Source organism: Bos mutus, chromosome 5, assembly GCF_027580195.1.
Source record: "Bos mutus isolate GX-2022 chromosome 5, NWIPB_WYAK_1.1, whole genome shotgun sequence".
Classification (NCBI taxonomy): domain Eukaryota; kingdom Metazoa; phylum Chordata; class Mammalia; order Artiodactyla; family Bovidae; genus Bos; species Bos mutus.
This window is the reverse complement of record NC_091621.1, coordinates 66,447,707-66,465,915: the sequence shown is the minus strand read 5'-3', so window position 1 is coordinate 66,465,915 and position 18,209 is coordinate 66,447,707. Positions and strand designations below refer to the sequence as shown.

The window sequence follows — 18,209 nt, the reverse complement described above, 5'->3', positions numbered from 1 at the left end:
AAAAAAAGAAAATATTTTAAACTAAAACTTTTTATTGTAACTCTGCTATTTAAACTCCAGTGAGAATCCACGTCTTTTGCCTAATGTTTAATTAATTATACATTTCTAGGAATGAAAAGTTTTATTTTTTTTCAAATCAGTTTAAGCCCTAATAAGCATGATAATCTTTCCCATAGAAAACTCTGACCTAGAATGTGAGAAATTTGGTTTGAGAGGTGTTGCTTTTTTTTTTTTTGGTTTTGGTTTTTCCTTTGAAAGAAAATGTTAGCCAATCAATACTGTCCAACTCTTTGTGATCCCATGGACTGTAGCCCACCAGGCTCCTCTGTCCGTGGCATTTCCCAGGCAAGAATGCTGGAATGTGTAGGCATTCCCTTCTCCAAGGGATCTTCCTGCCCAAGGGATTGAGTGCAGGTCTCCTGCATTGCAGCAGATTCTTCACTGTCTGAGATTTTTTCTATTAGCCTTCCATTTAGACACTTACATTACCAAAGACTGCTGATGAGGCTTTTAGGTTAAAATCGTAATTTTTCAAAGAAGATTGAGAGCAATTTCAGACATAAATAAAGTTTCTGACATTATCTTGAAGTCTGTGAAGTGGATTGTACTATTACTCTTGGTCATGTGACTTGCTCTAGCCAGTTGTTTGTGAGTAGATGTGACACATGCTAACTTTTTAAATTTTTCTTTAATATCTTCTTTCATTAGTCTTGAACTGCCTGCCATGAGCAAAGCATGTTCCAAATAGTGTCTCAGAATGAGAAAATATGTGGAGCAGACCTGAAATTGACCTTTACCCTGGAGCAATACTGCAGCTAACTTGCAGCTATAAATGTGAAAGAAGAGTAAAACGTAAATATTTCTTGTTCTAAATTACAGAGATTTTTGAAATTGTTATATAACATAACCTCACAGAGCACCTAAAGTGAATTTTAACCAACAGGTTAGTGGTTCAAAGACTAAATGCACTCTGGAACAATATGTAAACTTCTGTTTAATAAAATGAAATGATAGAGACCTACAAAACAGTCAGCCAGGTATCTGATAGACTCAAATAAAATTTATATTAAAAAGAAAGTCTACTTATAAAATCTACAGATTTCTCTGCAAAATATTTGCATATTGATTTTAAGCATTTCTGCTTACTCTTATTTATCTTAAGAAAATATCCCTCCAAGAAAGTTTGGATAATAAACTTTAAGATAAAGCATAGGCTTTGTTTTTGGCAATATTATGGACTAGGTATCTCATTGATTAACTGGCAATAAAGAAATTAGTAGGTCAAAGAAATTAAGTGAAGGCAGAAACTTAGAGAGGTGAGCAGATGCTAAAGCATGCTTTTACCATTTGGACATTGCCAAGCCCAGTTTACATGAGATTTTCTTTATCTAATAAGAGACAAAAGCCATGACCTGTCCTATGGGCACACACATACAGAGAGAGAGAGAAGTGTTCCAAGAATTATTTATTCAGTTTAAAGATGTACTAGAAATAAACTTCCCCCATAATAGCATATACACCCATCCCCAAGTCTACACAGAAAATTTACTGTCTTAAACAGAAACAGATTTAAAACAACTTCAACTACGGAAATTACCAAACACAGACTATAAAATATATAAAGTATATTGTTGCTGTTGTCCAGTAGCTCAGTCGTGTCCGACTCTGCAACCCCATGGACTGCAGCACACCATGCTTTCCTGTCCTTCACTATCTCCCGCAGCTCGCCCAAGTTCATGTCCATTGAATTGGTGATGCCATCCAGTCATCTCATATTCTGTCATCCCCTTCTCCTCCTGCTTTCAGTCTTTCCCAGCATTGGGGTCTTTTCCAGTGAGTCAGCTATTTGCATCAGGTGACCAAAGTATTGGAGTTTCAGCCTCAGCGTCAGTCTTTCCAGTGAATATTCAGGACCGATTTCCTTTAGGATTGATTGGTTGGATCTCCTTGCAATCCAAGGGACTCTCAAGAGTCTTCTCCCAACACCACAGTTCAAAAGCATCAATTCTTTGACACTCAGCTTTCTTTATGGTCCAACTCTCAGATCCATATATGACCACTGGGAAAAACCATAGCTTTGACTAGATGGACCTTTGTTGGAAAAGTAATGTCTCTGCTTTTCAATACACTGTCTAGGTTAGTCATAGCTTTTGTTCCAAGGAGCAAGCATCTTTTAATTTCATGGCTGCAGTCACCATCTTCAGTGATTTTGGAGCCCAGAAAAATGGTCTCTCCCTATTTCCATTGTTTTCCCATCTGTTTGCCATGAAGTGATGGGACTGGATGCCATGATTTGTTTTTTGAATATTGAGTTTTAAGCCAGTTTTTTCATTCTCTTCTTTCACCTTCATCAAGAGGCTCTTTAGTTCCTCTTTGCTTTCTGCCTTAAGGGCAGTATCAGCTACATATCTGAGGTTACTGATATTTCTTCTGACAGTCTTGATTCCAGCTTGTCCTTCATCCAGCCCAGCATTTCTCATGATGTACTCTACATATAAAACATGAATAAAAAATAAAAACAAGCTTGAAAATATGTACAGAGAATAAGAAACTATAAAAAAAGACTGCAGATATTTGAAAAAAATTGACAAGTTTAATTGTCAGTGGGCAAGTTTACTAGTCTATTTGACAGAGCAGAAGTATGATCAGGGAACTAGGAGACAGAGATGATGAAGTTATCCCAAATGCAACAGAAAAATATAAAAGAGATGTTAATTGATATGGAAGACATTATGAGAAAATCTAAACTAATTTGAATTATAGCTCCAGAAGAATAGGAAAGAGAAAATTGTGCAGAGGCAATATTTGGCAAGATAATGGATGAGAATTTCCAGAACTGATGAAAGACTCCAACCCACATCCTAAAAAAGTCTCTCAAATCCCAAGTGATTTAAAGAATAATAAATCCATGTTTAGATACATTATAGTGACACTGTAGAACACCAAAAACAGAAAAGAAAGCCATAAAAGTAGCAGAGGAAAAAAAATACAGATTATCCTCAAAAGTGTCTGATAACTGACTTTTCATCAGTAACAACAGAGACCAAAAGGCAGTGGAATAATATCCTCCATGGGCTAAAAGAACATGACTGTCAGTCTACAATTCAATAACCAGTGGAAAGATCTTTCAAGAATGCCACAAGAATAAAGGCATTTTCAGGCAAGCAAGAGCAGAGTTTGCTGATAATAGATTCCCACCAACAGAAAGTCTAAAGAAGAAATATCTTTCCTCAGACAAAAATGAAATGATCCCAAATGGGAGGTCTGAGAGTTGAGACTGAAAGACATTTGAAAGTGGCACATATTTGCATAAATATAAAAACTATTGATTATGCAAAACAGAACTGTTAAAATTATTTTAATATTTTAAATGAAAAATAATCATCCATATGCCTAACAGCAGGATAAGTCCAATCAAATTCTCACTTTACAGTTACTATTCAATAGACCTCATTGGACCAAGTATGTCACCCATTTGTATTATTATCTCCACCTAGAATATGCCTTAAAAAGCAAAATCACTAAACATTTCCATTTTTTTGCTCTTTTCTCATCCATATAGGCAAAATTATATTAATATTTTATTGGCATTCTCATTTTAAATAACTCTACTGGTGCTGCATTTTAAGCGTTTTTCTTCATAATGACATTCTTAGTTCAAATTTGCATAATGTACCAATGAAGATGATTCACTAATAATCAGGCTAAGAAATTAGCATATATTTAGGAGATCAGGATTTGGAATAATAAAAAACAGAATTATTACTGTTTTTCACATAACTGAAGCATTAGTGATTCCCACCACAGAAGTCTAAAAATGAAAGTTCATCATAATGAATTATGTAATTACATATTCACAGGTTAATAACAATTAAATCTTGTTGAAAAGCTCTGCCTACTCTTTCCACCCACATTGCCTATTCAAAGTTAGGTGCATGATGTGACTTTTAATACATCTCTGGAAATAGTTAAAAATTTATGCTCAGGTGTTAGGGTTGACTCCTGAGTTTTAATTCAGCTCAGAGGGCACTCTAAGCGCCAAATAAATTTTTAAAAGACGAACCCATCTCTTTCTGATGACTATCCGACTACATATTACAAGTTCTAAATATATTTTTTATTCCAATTTTAGGAGAGTGTATAATAATGTAAAGATGGGAAACATAGGCCACACAATCCGTTAAGGTCCTAAAATTGTGGCAGCTATAATGCAAAGATGGTACAGGAATTATACTTCATTTTTTTCACCAAAGCTTTACTCTCTTTCCCTCAGCCCCCATGATATTATTCAAAATATACTTTCTTCTATAATACTTTCTTAATAAAAGTGTAATTTCACTGCAGAATGCTGAAATGACTTTTATTTCTTTGTATCTTTTAACATATAAAAGATTACATATTACTACTATAGATTATTCCAGTTAACTTTGTTCAGCTTGTATGTACATATCTACAAACTTTCTGAGAGGTTACAAGTAATTCAGTTTGTTTAAACCAGAGTACTTTAATTCTTCGATGCAATAAGTTATCAGTTTTACCAGAACTGAGGCCCATTCTCTTTCAAAAAAATATCTATCAAGAATCTATATTACTCCACCTCTTTCCTGAAATGAATGAGAAGAGAGCAAGACGCCTCACCCTATAAACTAACAGTGTTTCAAAACTGTCCTTTCTGCTGTCCGCTGGATGAAGGTGCCATATTCCAGCATGATCAGGTAGCAGCCATCTACCCACCCCTCCCAACAAGGACAGATCCTACTGACCTAGATGACTTCCACCAGATTCTCTAGGTAGGTAGTGTCTCTCCTACCCATCTAGAACACTGGAACCCAGAGGTGACAAAATGGAGAAAAAAAGCACCTACCCTATATTCCAGTAACATCTGTCTGGTGCATTCCTGTCAGGATCATCCCTTTGTTCTAGGTCTTGTTGATACTCCTCTCTACTTGTTTTCAGTCAACTCCTTTGGGAGCTTTACTTTTGTCTAGTATTCTTACATGCACAGCTAAATGAGGCTCCCAGTCCCATTCCCCCAGTCATTTCCTTTAACCACAAGCCTCGGTAACCCCCTCTTAGAAATGAGCTGGAGTTGACACAGCCCCATTTAAGACTTTGTCTTTGAATGTCAACTCCTTTCCAGAGATGGCTGAAGACTGTACCCCTAGTGGGCCTTCATTGTTGATTACTTTCCACTATTTTTTGCTATCAGCCAATAGTCTTGGACCTGACATCATTTGCATTCTAACTCTGCCCTCCTTTCTTATATTGTTACAAAAATAGTACCCTATATAAACACAAGGATCTAATCTAAGAACAGGGAAAATTCTGGGAGATAATGACCTTTATTCACAAATGAAGGCAAGGAAAAGAAAGGCACTGTCATGGGTTAAAAGAGATGCATCAGACACACCAACCAAATGCAACGTACGGACCTCTGAGTCAAACAAACCACTTCCATAAGAAGACATTAATGGGATATTCCCGGGTGGCTCAGTGGTAAAGAATCTGCCTGCCAAGCAGGAGACCAGGGATCGAGCCCTGGGTCTGGAAGATTCCCCTGGAGGAGGAGATGGCAACCCACTCCAGTATTCTTGCCTGGGAAGTTCCACGGACAGAGGAGCCTGGCGGGCTACAGTCCATGGGGTCACAAAGAGTTGGACATGACTTAGCGACTAAACAAAAACAACAGGGAAATTTTAATACTGACTTCATGTTCACTTCAGTTCAGTTCAGTCACTCAGTCGTATCTGACTCTCTGTGACCCCATGGACTGCCACACACCAGGCTTCCCTGTCCATCAGCAACTCCTAGAGCTTGCTCAAACTCATGTCTATCAAGTTGGTGATGCCATCCATCTCATCTCATCCTCTGTCATGACTTGATGATACATGATATTAAAGAATTATGGTTTTAAGTGTGATAATCTATTTTTAAAATATTTCTTTTTTGTTTATTTATTTGGCTGTACTTGGTCTTAGCTGGAGCACATGAGGTCTTTGTTGCAGCATGTAAAATCTTTAGTTGTGGGATCTACTCTTAGCATGTGGGATCTAATTAGCATGTGGGATCTACCTACCCAGCCAGGGATCAAACCTGGTCCCCTACATTGGGAGTATGGAGTTTTAGCCGCTGGACCACCAGGGAAGTCCCAAAATGTCTCATTTATTAAACATATTCTCAACTATAACTGTGCCCCCCGCTTTAAAAAAAAAAAAAAACCTTAAAACATGTAAGCTTCTTTTATCTACCTATAGGTGAGGCTAATGGGAATGTACTCTACAACTATTACTTATTTTCTACCCTTAACAAAATATAATAATTGTTTCCTCTTTATCATGTCTATAATTTTTCTGAGTAAAAGTATTCAAATCAAAAGCAACTCACACTACCTATTATTTGCTCCAAACCTCTGTTAAACTACTGTGAAAAGCCTAACATTATATAACCTGTGGCAAATAGATCTGATTGAGCATGTTAACATCTTTAAATTTATATAAGACAGTCTACAAATAAAGATTACTCTAGAGATGCTAACAAGCAGTTGTACTGATCTCCTTGGCACTCACATGATTTAGCCACAAATAGAATTTGAACAGATTCCAAATGCACAACTGTCAAATTCATAAAAAGTAGCCCAAAATGTCAAGTAAGAGCTTAGGCTTTGCTTTGAATAGCACTGACATCTGAAAAGAAAATCAGAAGTATTCTGTTAATGTTTTATTTCTTTAATGCTAATATTTGACAAGAACTAAGTACTTTTATTTCATGCATAGAAATCCCATTAGGTTACTAGTGATAATTTAGAAACTGTTTTAAGTTAGTATGACTATTAGGTCCCCAAAAATCCCAAAAATCACTTCAATCAATGTTACAAAGTTTATTAATATAAATTTGACTCACCAAAGTAGTGTAGTGTAAAGGAGTTGAGCTCCAACTCTAAAATCAGACAGATCTCTATTCTAATCCTAACCACGTCATTTATAAGCTATGTGACCTCACCAGAGCTCTTTTCCTCATCTGTAAAGTGGATATTTTAAAAGCCTATTTTACAGTGTTGTTATAGGAGTCATAGAACTCAAGAAAAAGAAACTCTTACCATTACAATCTTTTGGAAATACCACAATCTATACAATGTTACTAGCTGTATTTTCACTCAACTCAATTGATGGAAAATAATACAGAGACTAAATACTCCACCAACTTTCCTTTGATACCAAACTTTTGCATCAACTGGCCTAATTCTAAGAATTACAAATGATACATAGATAAGCATAACTTCAGGCCATGGCAGCAGGTTTATTTCAGAATCTGGACGATCCTCATTTCAAATATAAGGATCTCACATGTAACGTAATAATGAAAGACATCTCTTCAGCAACCAGGTGATTGACTCAATTTCAGAGTTGTGTTCTCCGTTCAAGTAAGATTTCCCACCAGCTCTCTTACCATACATGGAGTCAACACTCTAAACCAGTCACCTCTTGCCAAACTCATTTCTTAAGTACAGTGAGTCATAGTAAAACAAAATGTATCCCTAAGCACAATGCATATATCTCTTTATTTTTTTTAATTTTGCCTTCCCATTTGCTTACCAACCCAGAATATGATTTTTCATAGTTGTAAAACTGACTTTTTGACCTCCTTCTCTAAAAGATATTAAATGTAAAGACTTGATGGGTTCAAGGTTTACATTTTGGAATACTTGTAGATGATGTAGTATATTTTTATATAGTATCTTTCATGATATTTGATGACAATTATTGACACTTAAACTGATAACTGAATTAACGATATGGCAGGCTTATCCTTACTTTATGAACTTGTGACTAAGAAGCAATTTGTATGACATTACTTTGATACTACAGAGATGTCTATTTCCTCTTCAAACATGAAGCTTATCCTTTAACACTCATTTAAAACCCTCATGTGAGCCAATAATTTCAATAACTGTAAAATAATTCTAATTTAATTATTTCTGCCTTATTCTGACATTCCTCAGTAAACTTCATTACTTGGAACACTTTGGTTATCCTGAAATATGGTTCCTATAGGAAAGGAAAAATAAATAATAATTCTTTGCTTTCAGTTACTATTTTCAAAGTAAGGATATTTTGGGGACTAATGAGCAAAACTGAATTGGGGTTTTAGATAAGATGAAAATGTATTGATCTGGAAAGGTGGAGATTTTTAATTTTAAAAAAGTGGCTAAGTTACAAAACTGTACATTAAGTATGATAAAACCACTTCAATGAAAAATACATATTTATATAATATGTCTATGCATGTATAGGGATAAATAAAGATATACAATAAACTGTTAACAGTGGTAAACATCTGGGTAGGGAATATGGTTGTTTTCATTTTCCTGGGTTGGCCAGAAGTTTTGTTAGTTTTTATCCATAAGATGGCTCTAGTAGCACTCAGTCGTTTTTAACTTCATTCAAAACAATTTTGTTAGCTTGTATTGTGACAGCTATCATATCAGCAGGCATTTTTTTAAAAACATCAAAATTGGTGGCTAAAAAGCACAAAACTACACAAAAGTGTTGTCATTGTTCTTCACTCAGTTGTGTCCAACTCTTTGTGACCCCATGGACTGCAGCATGCCAGGCTTCCCTGTCCTTCACCATCTCCCAGAGCTTGCTCAAACTCATGTCCATTGAATTGGTGATGCCGTCCAACTCAATGACTTTTTGTGTAGCTGTTTTAATATGAAAGATAAAAGAAAAAAAGCAACATTTTCAGCATGGGGAAACAGTGGAAACAGTATCAGACTTTATTTTTGGGGGCTCCAAAATCGCTGTAGATGGTGATTGCAGCCATGAAATTAAAAAATGCTTACTCCTTGGAAGGAAAGTTATGACCAACCTAGATAGCATATTGAAAAGCAGAGACATTACTTTGCCAACAAAGGTCCGTCTAGTCAAGGCTATGGTTTTTCCTGTGGGCGTGTATGGATGTGAGAGTTGGACTATAAAGAAAGCTGAGTGCCAAAGAATTGATGCTTTTGAACTGTGGTGTTGGAGAAGACTCTTGGGAGTCCCTTGGACTGCAAGGAGATCCAACCAGTCCATCCTAAAGGAGATCAGTCCTGGGTGTTCATTGGAAGAACTGATGCTGAAGCTGAAACTCCAATACTTTGGCCACCTCATGCAATGAATTGACTCATTGGAAAAGACCCTGATGCTGGAAGAGATTGGGGGCAGGAGAACAAGGGGACGGCAGAAGATGGCTGGATGGCATCACCGACTCGATGGACATGAGTTTGAGTGAACTCCGGGAGTTGGTGATAGACAGGGAGGCCTGGCGTGCTGTGATTCATGGGGTCGTAAAGAGTCAGACATGACTGAGTGACTGAACTGAACTGATGCTTTATTATTTCAAGAAAGGTAAAAACACAAAAAAAGATTTGTGTGGGGTATGCAGATGGTACTATGACTGACTGAATGTCTCACAAGTGATTTGCAGGGCTTCTGTGATGGCTTGGTGGTAAAGAGTCTGCCTGCTAATTCAGGAGACGCGGGTTCGATCCCTGATCTGGGAGGATCCCACATGCTGTGCAACAATTGAGCCTGTGTGCCACTGTTACTGAGGCTGTGTCCTGCAGCTCGGGAGCCACAACTACTGAAGACTGCGTGCCCTGGAGCCCGTGTTCCACAAGAGAGAAGCCTGCACACAACTAGAGAGTGGCCCCTACTTGGTGCACCTAGAGAAAGGACCCAGCAGAGCCATAAATAAGCAAACAAAATATTTTTTAAAAGTGGTTAGTAAAGTTTCATGCTGGAGTCTTCTCACTGGATGATGCTCCACAGTCAGGTAGACCAGTTGAAGTTAATAGTTGTCAAATCAAGACATTAATTGAGAACAATCAGCATTACACCACATGAGAGAGAGCTGACATGCTCAAAATATCCAAATCAAGTGCTGAAAATCATTTGCACTAGCTTGATTGTGTTCATCACTTTGATGTTTGGGTTCCACATAGGTCAAGTGAAAAAAACTTTCTTGACTATTTCTGCGTGCTATTCTCTACTTAAATGTAACAAAAATGTTCTGTTTTCAAAACAAATTGTGATGAGCAATGAAAGTGAGTAAATACTGTACAGTAATGTGGAATGGAAGCAATCCTAGGGCAAGCAAAATGAACCGCCACCAAGCACACTGAAGTCCAGTCTTCATCTGGAAAAGGTGATGTTGTATATATGGTGGGACTGGAGCTCTGTTATAAGCTCCTTCTGGAAAATCAAATGATTACTTCCAACAAGTACTGCTCCCAATTAGACCCACAGAAAGCAGCACTTAGCAGGAAGCATCTGGAATTAGTCAAAAGGGAATGCATGATTTTCCTTCAGGATAGCTCAAGATGACATGTTTCTTTGATGACCAGGCAAAAACCGTTATAGCTTGACTGGGAAGTTCTGATTCATTGGCTGCGTGCACCAGACATTGCACCTTCAGATGTCCATTTATTTCTTTATAAAATTCTCTTAATGGAAAAAATTTCAATTCCCTGGAAGATTGTCAAAGGCACCTGGAACAGTTCTTTGCTTGAAAAGATAAACAGTTTTGGGAAGATGAAAGTTGAAGTTGCCTGAAAAATGGCAGAAGGCCGTGGGACAAAGGGCTTCCCTGTTAGCTCAGCTGGTAAAGAATCCGCCTGTAACGCAGAAGACCCCAGCTCAATCCCTGGGTTAGGAAGATCTCCTGGAGAAGGGATAGGCTACCCACTGCAGTATTCTCGGGCTTCCCTGGTGGCTCAGATGGTAAAGAATCTGTCTGCAATGCAGGAGACCTGGGTTTGATCCCTGGGTTGGGAAGATCCCCTGGAGGAGGGGATGGCAACCCACTCCAGTATTCATGCCTGGAGAGTGCCCATGGACAGAGGAGCCTGGTGGGCTACAATCCATGGGGTCTCAAAGAGTCAGACATGACTGAGCAACTAGGCACAGCACAGCACAGCACAGTGAAACAAAACCGTGAATATGCTGTTCAATAAAGTTCCTGGTAAAAGTGACAAATGTGTCTTTTATTTTTAAATAAAAATTTAAATTTACATTATTTTTAATTAAAAAAAATGAAGGAACTTTTCAGACAGCCCAATAGATCCAACATTCTACTTTGCAGGTACTACCTTTATAATGACAAAAGCTTATTTAAAAAAAAAAAAATCACTATTTCCTATTGGGCCCACATACAGCTTTTGGACAATCATCAACACAAGTCTGTGCTTTCCAGCTTGGGAGGTTGCCAGGGCACCAGCCCAGCTGGTTATTTCTTCAGAGCCTCTCCTTGCCTGCGGATTTCCTCAGCCTGTGCCTCTTACCTGTGGCTCAGAAGGGCGACATTAGCACCAGGCCAGCACAGACTTTTCACCTTAGCAGTCATCACTAATTAACAACTTCTTTGTCTCTTGTTTGCCTTTGGGCAGAAATTCTATTTCCCCCTTTAGATTTGTTAATGTTTGTTTCTTTTGTTTAGGTGCTCCCTTACCTGGCTCTTAAAATAGTAATACGGTTCTTTTAGAACTTTAGTGAAGAGTAACTTCCATTTTTATTTCTGCCACCTTCTGTATGTAAGTTGAAAGAGCATTTTATTTAATTAGTGATTTGGGGAGATGAAAATAAAATCCACTGCATTCTTGCCATATTTTTCAAATCTACCTTTCCACAACAGATTATGTTTGGATCTGTTTCTCATTCTCAAACTCGTGTGAATCAAGCCCATGCTTACTTTCTAGATGGAGGTCTGGTGTCTCAGATGGTAAAGAATCTGCCTGCAATGCCAGAGACCTGGGTTTGATCCCTGGGTCAGGAGGATCCCCTGAGAAGGAATTGGTAACACACTCCAGGATTCTTGCCTGGAGAATTTCATGGACAGAGGAGCCTAGTGGGCTACATGGGATCTCAAAGAGTCAGACATGACTGAGTGATTAACACTTTCTGAGGCCTACACTTTCTTCTTTCCACTGTTGACCACACTGAGTGTGAAGTGGTGACTCTGCCTGTTAATCTGTCCTGCAAACTGAAAATTTCCGTTGGTATGTCATCTCCCATTTGGACTTGAGGAGGAGTATGGAAAGTCTTGGTCATGACTGTACACTGAACTCATATTGTCCAAGCAGCTTTATCAGTAGAAGGTGTATTCTTTTGGTTTTTTTTTTTTTTTTTTTTGTTTTTTCCCTCTCTCTGGCTCCCTATCAACTGGTTCTGAATTCAGAAGAAAGTTAAGACATGTAAGCACCTATCACTGCCTAATCCCCATTATTGACAGGACAAGTCTATCCAGAAATGGCTGTTTAATAAGAACTTTGGTCTTGGAAAATAAAATCTTACCAGCCTGACAATAAGGGAATAAAGGATCCCAGGAAAGAACGATAGCAATTATCAGAGGATCAGTAAAATAGGAATTTGTTCTTTATTCGTGAATTCCTACTGTGTGTTAGGCAATGTTCTAAGTGGAAGTTTAAAGAGTTAGAATACTTTAAACAAAAGTTCCCTGGTACTCTGACTGTTCTGAGTTTTGAATTGTGATAATGATCACCAGCCAAGCAATGTTTTTTATTCAAAGACAATGTGATTCACTCAATATAACAATCATAACATTTGGGTGCTAATTACTTATCAATCAAGAGATTCCCATAAAATATCCAATTGAATCATCAAAACAAATCTGTGAGACAGAACAGAATAGTCTAGGTTACACTTCAGTTGAAAAACAAGTCAGTGGTTTAACTGATCACAGATATATTTCTTGTTCCAAAAAATTGGCTTTGGCTGCAGACAACTGTTCTCCACATGGTGACATAATAATTCAGGCTCTTTCAACCTTGTGGGATCACCATCTTAACATGAATCTCCTTCTGTGATTGCCCCAGTAGGGGAAGAAAGACTGGGACTTTCATACAGGCCTTTCATGCCCTCATTCTAAAATAGACACATATCAGTTCCACAATATTTCATTGGCCAGACTGAGTCACATGGCCCCATCCAATTGCAGGATACACAGTCGATCCACTGAGTACCCAGAGGGAAAGAGAACGGAATACTAATTAACACTAGCAATGAATACCATTAATGGTGGTGGTGGTTTAGTCACTAAGTCGTGTCCAACTCTTGCAACCCCATGGCCTGTAGTCTGGGGTTGTAGTCTTGCAACCCCTCTGTCTGTGGGATTCTCCAGGCAAGAATACTGGAGTGGGTTTCCATTTCCTTCTCCAAGGGATCTTCCCGACCCAGGAATCGAACCCTGGTCTCCTGCATTGCAGGCAGATTTCTTTACCAACTGAGCTACAAGGAAAGCCCATTAAGAGCTATTATTAATAGGTTTAATAGCATTGATGGTATTAATAGAGGATACTCTGATTCTAGAGCTTGTGCCTAAACTCTATCCTATATAACCTCCCAATATCACACAGGAAGCCTGGCAGAACCTAGCCAGCACTGGAGGATATTTCATTCAATTCACTTAAATGCAGTTCAATTCGAATCAGCATACATTTACTGAATGCTTTGTGTCAGGCATTGCAGTTCCATATGGAGAAGGTTTAGATTATTTGACCATATAGATCTATTCTTATAGGTATAAACAAATAGAACAACTGTAATGGTTAATTTTATATGTCAACTTGACTGGGCCACAGTGCCCAGATATTTTATCAAACTTAACTCTGGATGTTTCTGTGAAGATATTTCTGAATGAGATACACATTTAAACTGGGGGGCTTTAAGGAAAGCAGATTTCCCTCCATAATGTGGGTGGGCCTCATTTGATCAGTTGAGAGCCTTAATAGAGCAAAAACCAACCTCCTCCAAGTGACAAGGAATTCTGCCAGCAGACTACTTTTAGATTTGAACTGCAATTTCTCTCTGAGTCTTCACAATTGCTTGAACCAATTCCTTAAAATAAATCTCTCTCTCTGTATGTATGTATGTATGTATATATATATATATATATATATATATATATAAATATAAAAAACAAGATCCTATGCAAGCTCTATTTTGATTTCAGATAAAAAAGTAGAATCCTAGAATAACATACAGAAATAAGTCAATATTTATTATATTTTCTTTTTTTATATGTTACCTTTTCTTTTTTTTTTTTGGCCATGCTGCATGGCTTTTTGGGATCTTAGTTCCCTGACTAGGGATTGAACCTGGACCCTGGTAGTGAAAATGTCAAGTCCTAACCATTAGACAACCAGGGAATTTCCTATATTTTCTGTAATACAAGAAATTAAAAAAACCACCTCTATTATAAAATACACAGATTTTTGCAAAAATCTTACCAGACTGAAAAAACAGCCAAAACAATCTGCCACATATAGGCCTTAGAATGTGGTTTTATAGTCTGTCTTCTTAGGGGAATGTTCTAATTATCTTCAAAAATTCAGTGTTGTGAGAATGTGTGGCTAGGTGTTAACTATCACTTTAGAATAAATTCACTTCTACATTGCTGAGATGCTAACAGTCTACAATTATAATTTGGTCTCTGTACAAGGTATTGTTTCTGAAGAATTTAGTTGCCCCCTGCTGGTCACACAAATTTTAGATTTCCTAAAAATATGTATTTCTCAGTAAATTGCATATGATGACAAACTTCTAAAGAGATACATTGAACTTTTCATCTAATGAATTCACCACAGGTTCCAGTGCTCAATTGAGATAAGTTAACCCTTAGTTCTCTTAAGCATGATCCTCTTCTTTCTTTCATGTCATATTTTATGTCTCTTTAAATCCTTTTTGGAACCAAATGGGAATAACATCAAATTGAGAGGGATTAAAAAGCACTTGTTTCAGAATCTTACAAGCTGTGTTTTTATTCTATCTCTGCTACTGTCTCTCTGGCTAATCTTAGACAAGACACTTTAATTTCTTGATTCTTACTTCTTCATCTGCAATTTGAAGTATAACTGACATGTCGTAAACAACATATATTTAAAGTATAATTCGGTAAGTTTTGACCTATGTGTACAGCAATGACAGCATCATCTTGATCACGATAGAGGGCATATCTGTTGCTCCCCAAAGTGTTTTCACGCCTCTTTCCTTCCTCCTTCCTTCCGCCCCTCCCATCCTTCTCCTGTCCTCAAGGACTGATGTGTTTTCCGTCACTATAGTCTAATGACTGCATTGTTTCAGAGGAAAACAGAAATGTTAGGCTCAATCGTTTAAGTGACTGAAGGGAAATGTGTAAACACTTAAATTCTTTTAAACTTGAGACTTCCTGTTTGAACCCTTAGAGAGAAGTATGATACAGGGGTTAGGGCCCTTAACTTCAGAGCAAGCAGACATGAGCTTGGGTCTCAGCTCTGTCATTCACTAGCTGTTATGACCTTGGGCAAATTACTCAATATCCTGACGTTCACAGTTTCCCCACATTTAGAGGAAGGCATAATAATACCATCTGTCCTCAAAAAGATGTTGTGAAATTGCATGCACAGCAGTTAGCTCAGTACCGGGCCTGTTCATACAATATACTCAACCAACTAAAGACAGTCACCTACCTTTAGACATTTCAGAGTCCTAACTCACATTTTAGGAAAAGGAAATGAGAACTCTGACCATGCAGACAGGGCAATCTTAAGGCAACAATTTTAGAAGTTTTATGTGAAGATTACGATAATTCACTGTGCTACACATGGTGTCCGTATGACTCTGACTCAAGTCCTTTTGATGAGCACCGCACTGGCTTTTCTTCCTCATAACTCTTTCCCCGAGTGTCATGTGTCCTTCTGTTGCCATTATTCTATCCATACCATCCCCAAACATAGGACCTGACGATCACTGATTTGACAAATGACTTGGCCGGAGTAGAGTGAATGGTTGTCGTGTCAGATGACAGGCGTTGAAAACAGAGATAACTGAAGAAAATAAGTTATTTTTTGGTGACAAATGTTCTTTAATAGCTTTCTTCTCTATTTTTAAATACTTCTCTCATTCTTCTTGAGCCATTACACTTTACCAGGCTTACTTGATAAAGCTCTCTCTCTCTACAACAGAAACTATAGCTCCACTTGCTAGCCCAGCCCAGGGTAAGTTCTGGCTTTATGGAGGGAGTATCTTACAAAACTCTTCCATGGTTTCTTTTTTTTTTTTCATTTTAAAAATGTATTTATTTTTGGCTGTGCTGGATCTTCATTGCTGAGTGGGGGCTCCCCTCTAGCTGCAGTGTGCAGGCTTGTCATTGCACGGGCTCCTCTGGCTGGGGAGCCTGACAGGCTCTAGGGCAGCATGTGGGCTCCGTAGTTGTGGCTCCCAGGCTCTAGAGCACAGGCTCAGTGTAGTCGTGGTGCATGGACGTAGTTGCTCTGAGGTATGTGGGATCTTCTCGGACCAGGGATTGAACCTGTGTCTCCTGCATTGGCAGGTGGATTCTTTACCACTGAGCCACCAGGGAAGCCCGTCCCGTACTTTCTTTCATGAAGTCTTCAGTTCAGTTCAGTCACTTAGTTGTGTCTGACTCTTTGTAACCCCATGAATCACAGCACACCAGGCCTCACTGTCCATCACCAACTCCCGGAGTTCACTCAGACTCATGTCCATTGAGTCGGTGATGCCATTCAGCCACCTCATCCTCTGTTGTCCCCTTCTCCTCCTGCCCCCAATCCCTCCCAGCATCAGAATCTTTTCCAATGAGTCAATTCATTGCATGAGGTGGCCAAAGTACTGGAGTTTCAGCTTCAGCATCAGTCCTTCCAATGAACACCCAGGACTGATCTCCTTTAGGAGGGACTGGTTGGATCTCCTTGCAGTCCAAGGGAGTCTCAAGAGTCTTCTCCAACACCACAGTTCAATAGCATCAATTCTTCCACGCTCAGCTTTCTTCACAGTCCAACTCTCACATCCATACATGACCACCGAAAAAGCCATAGCCTTGACTAGACAGACCTTTGTTGGCAAAATAATGTCTCTGCTTTTCAATATGCTATCTAGGTTGGTCATAACTTTCCTTCCAAGGAGTGTCTTTTTAATTTCATGGCTGCAATCACTGTCTGCAGTGATTTTGGAGCCCCAAAAATAAAGTCTGACACTGTTTCCCCATCTATTTCCCATGAAGTGATGGGACCAGATGCCATGATTTTAGTTTTCTGAATGTTGAACTTTAAGCCAACTTCATGAAACAGTGTCATGAAGTCTTAGCATTGCTTTATTAAAGACAGTCTGGAGAAATTATATGGGGTGGAGGGACGTGTCTCCGGCTTACAGTTCTTCCTATTTTGCAATGTACTACCCGGTGGCTCAGATGGTAAAGCATCTGTCTACAATGAGGGAGACCCAGGTTTGATCCCTGGGTTGGAAAGATCCACTGGAGAAGGAAATGGCAATTCACTCCAGTACTGTTGCCTGGAAAATCCCATGGACAGAGGAGCCTGGTCGGCTACAGTCCATGGGGTCGCAGAGTCGGATACGACTGAGCAACTTCATTTCATTTATTTTTACTTATATAAGTTTATTCATTCCTTCTTCCTTAACCTGGCTTCCTTCCAAGAATTAGAGTCTATGACTATAACTTATGTGCAGGTAGTTGATTTTGGACAGAGATCTCAATGAATAAGAGTGAAAAAACTGGAAAACTAAATCATGGAAGGAGGGAAAACCAGTTCAAAACTAGATGACCAATCGAGACATTTCTGCAGGCAATCAGGGTTCAGTTTTCTAGATCTCCAAATAGTACTCTAGAATTCATGTAGAACTGTCTGCCTGAGTGAAGGGGAGGGCAGCATTTATCTACTAGCTTCCAGCTTGCACTGTCCAGTGTGGCAGAGAGACCCTAAGGTCTATTGATCCCTGCCTTCTGGTATTAGTGCCCTTCTTTAAGCTCCTATCCCTATATGTAGGTGGAGCCTGTGAATTGCTTCCAGCCAATTTTTGTCATTGTTCAGTCACCAAGTCCTGACCAATTCATTTGTGACCCTATGGACTGCAGGAAACCAGGCTTCCCTGTCCCTCACCATCTCCTGGAGTTTGCCCAAGTTCATGTCCACTGAATTGGTGATGTCACCCAGCCATCTCATCCCCTTTCACCCTCTTCTCCTTCTGCCTTAAATCTTTCCCAGCATCAGGGCTTTTCCAATGAGTCAGCTCTTCACATCAAGTGGCCAAAGTACTGGAACTTCAGCTTCAGCACAGTTCTTCCAAAGAGTACTCAGGTTTGATTTCCTTTAAGATTGACTGGTTTGATCTCCCTGCTTGGTTATAGGGTATTAA

General features: G+C 38.7%; 1 protein-coding gene across 1 annotated transcript in view; it reads right to left on the bottom strand.

Annotated features, from left to right (window-relative positions):
• Positions 1-1,399: 1,399 nt before the first annotated feature.
• LOC138987878 (uncharacterized) overlaps positions 1,400-18,209 on the bottom strand; it is a 165,885-nt gene continuing 149,075 nt past the window's right edge. The window contains exon 4 of the mRNA XM_070370121.1: positions 1,400-2,488. Coding sequence (XP_070226222.1) covers positions 2,142-2,488 — 347 coding nt within the window. The 3' untranslated portion in view covers positions 1,400-2,141. The remainder of the gene's footprint in view (positions 2,489-18,209) is intronic.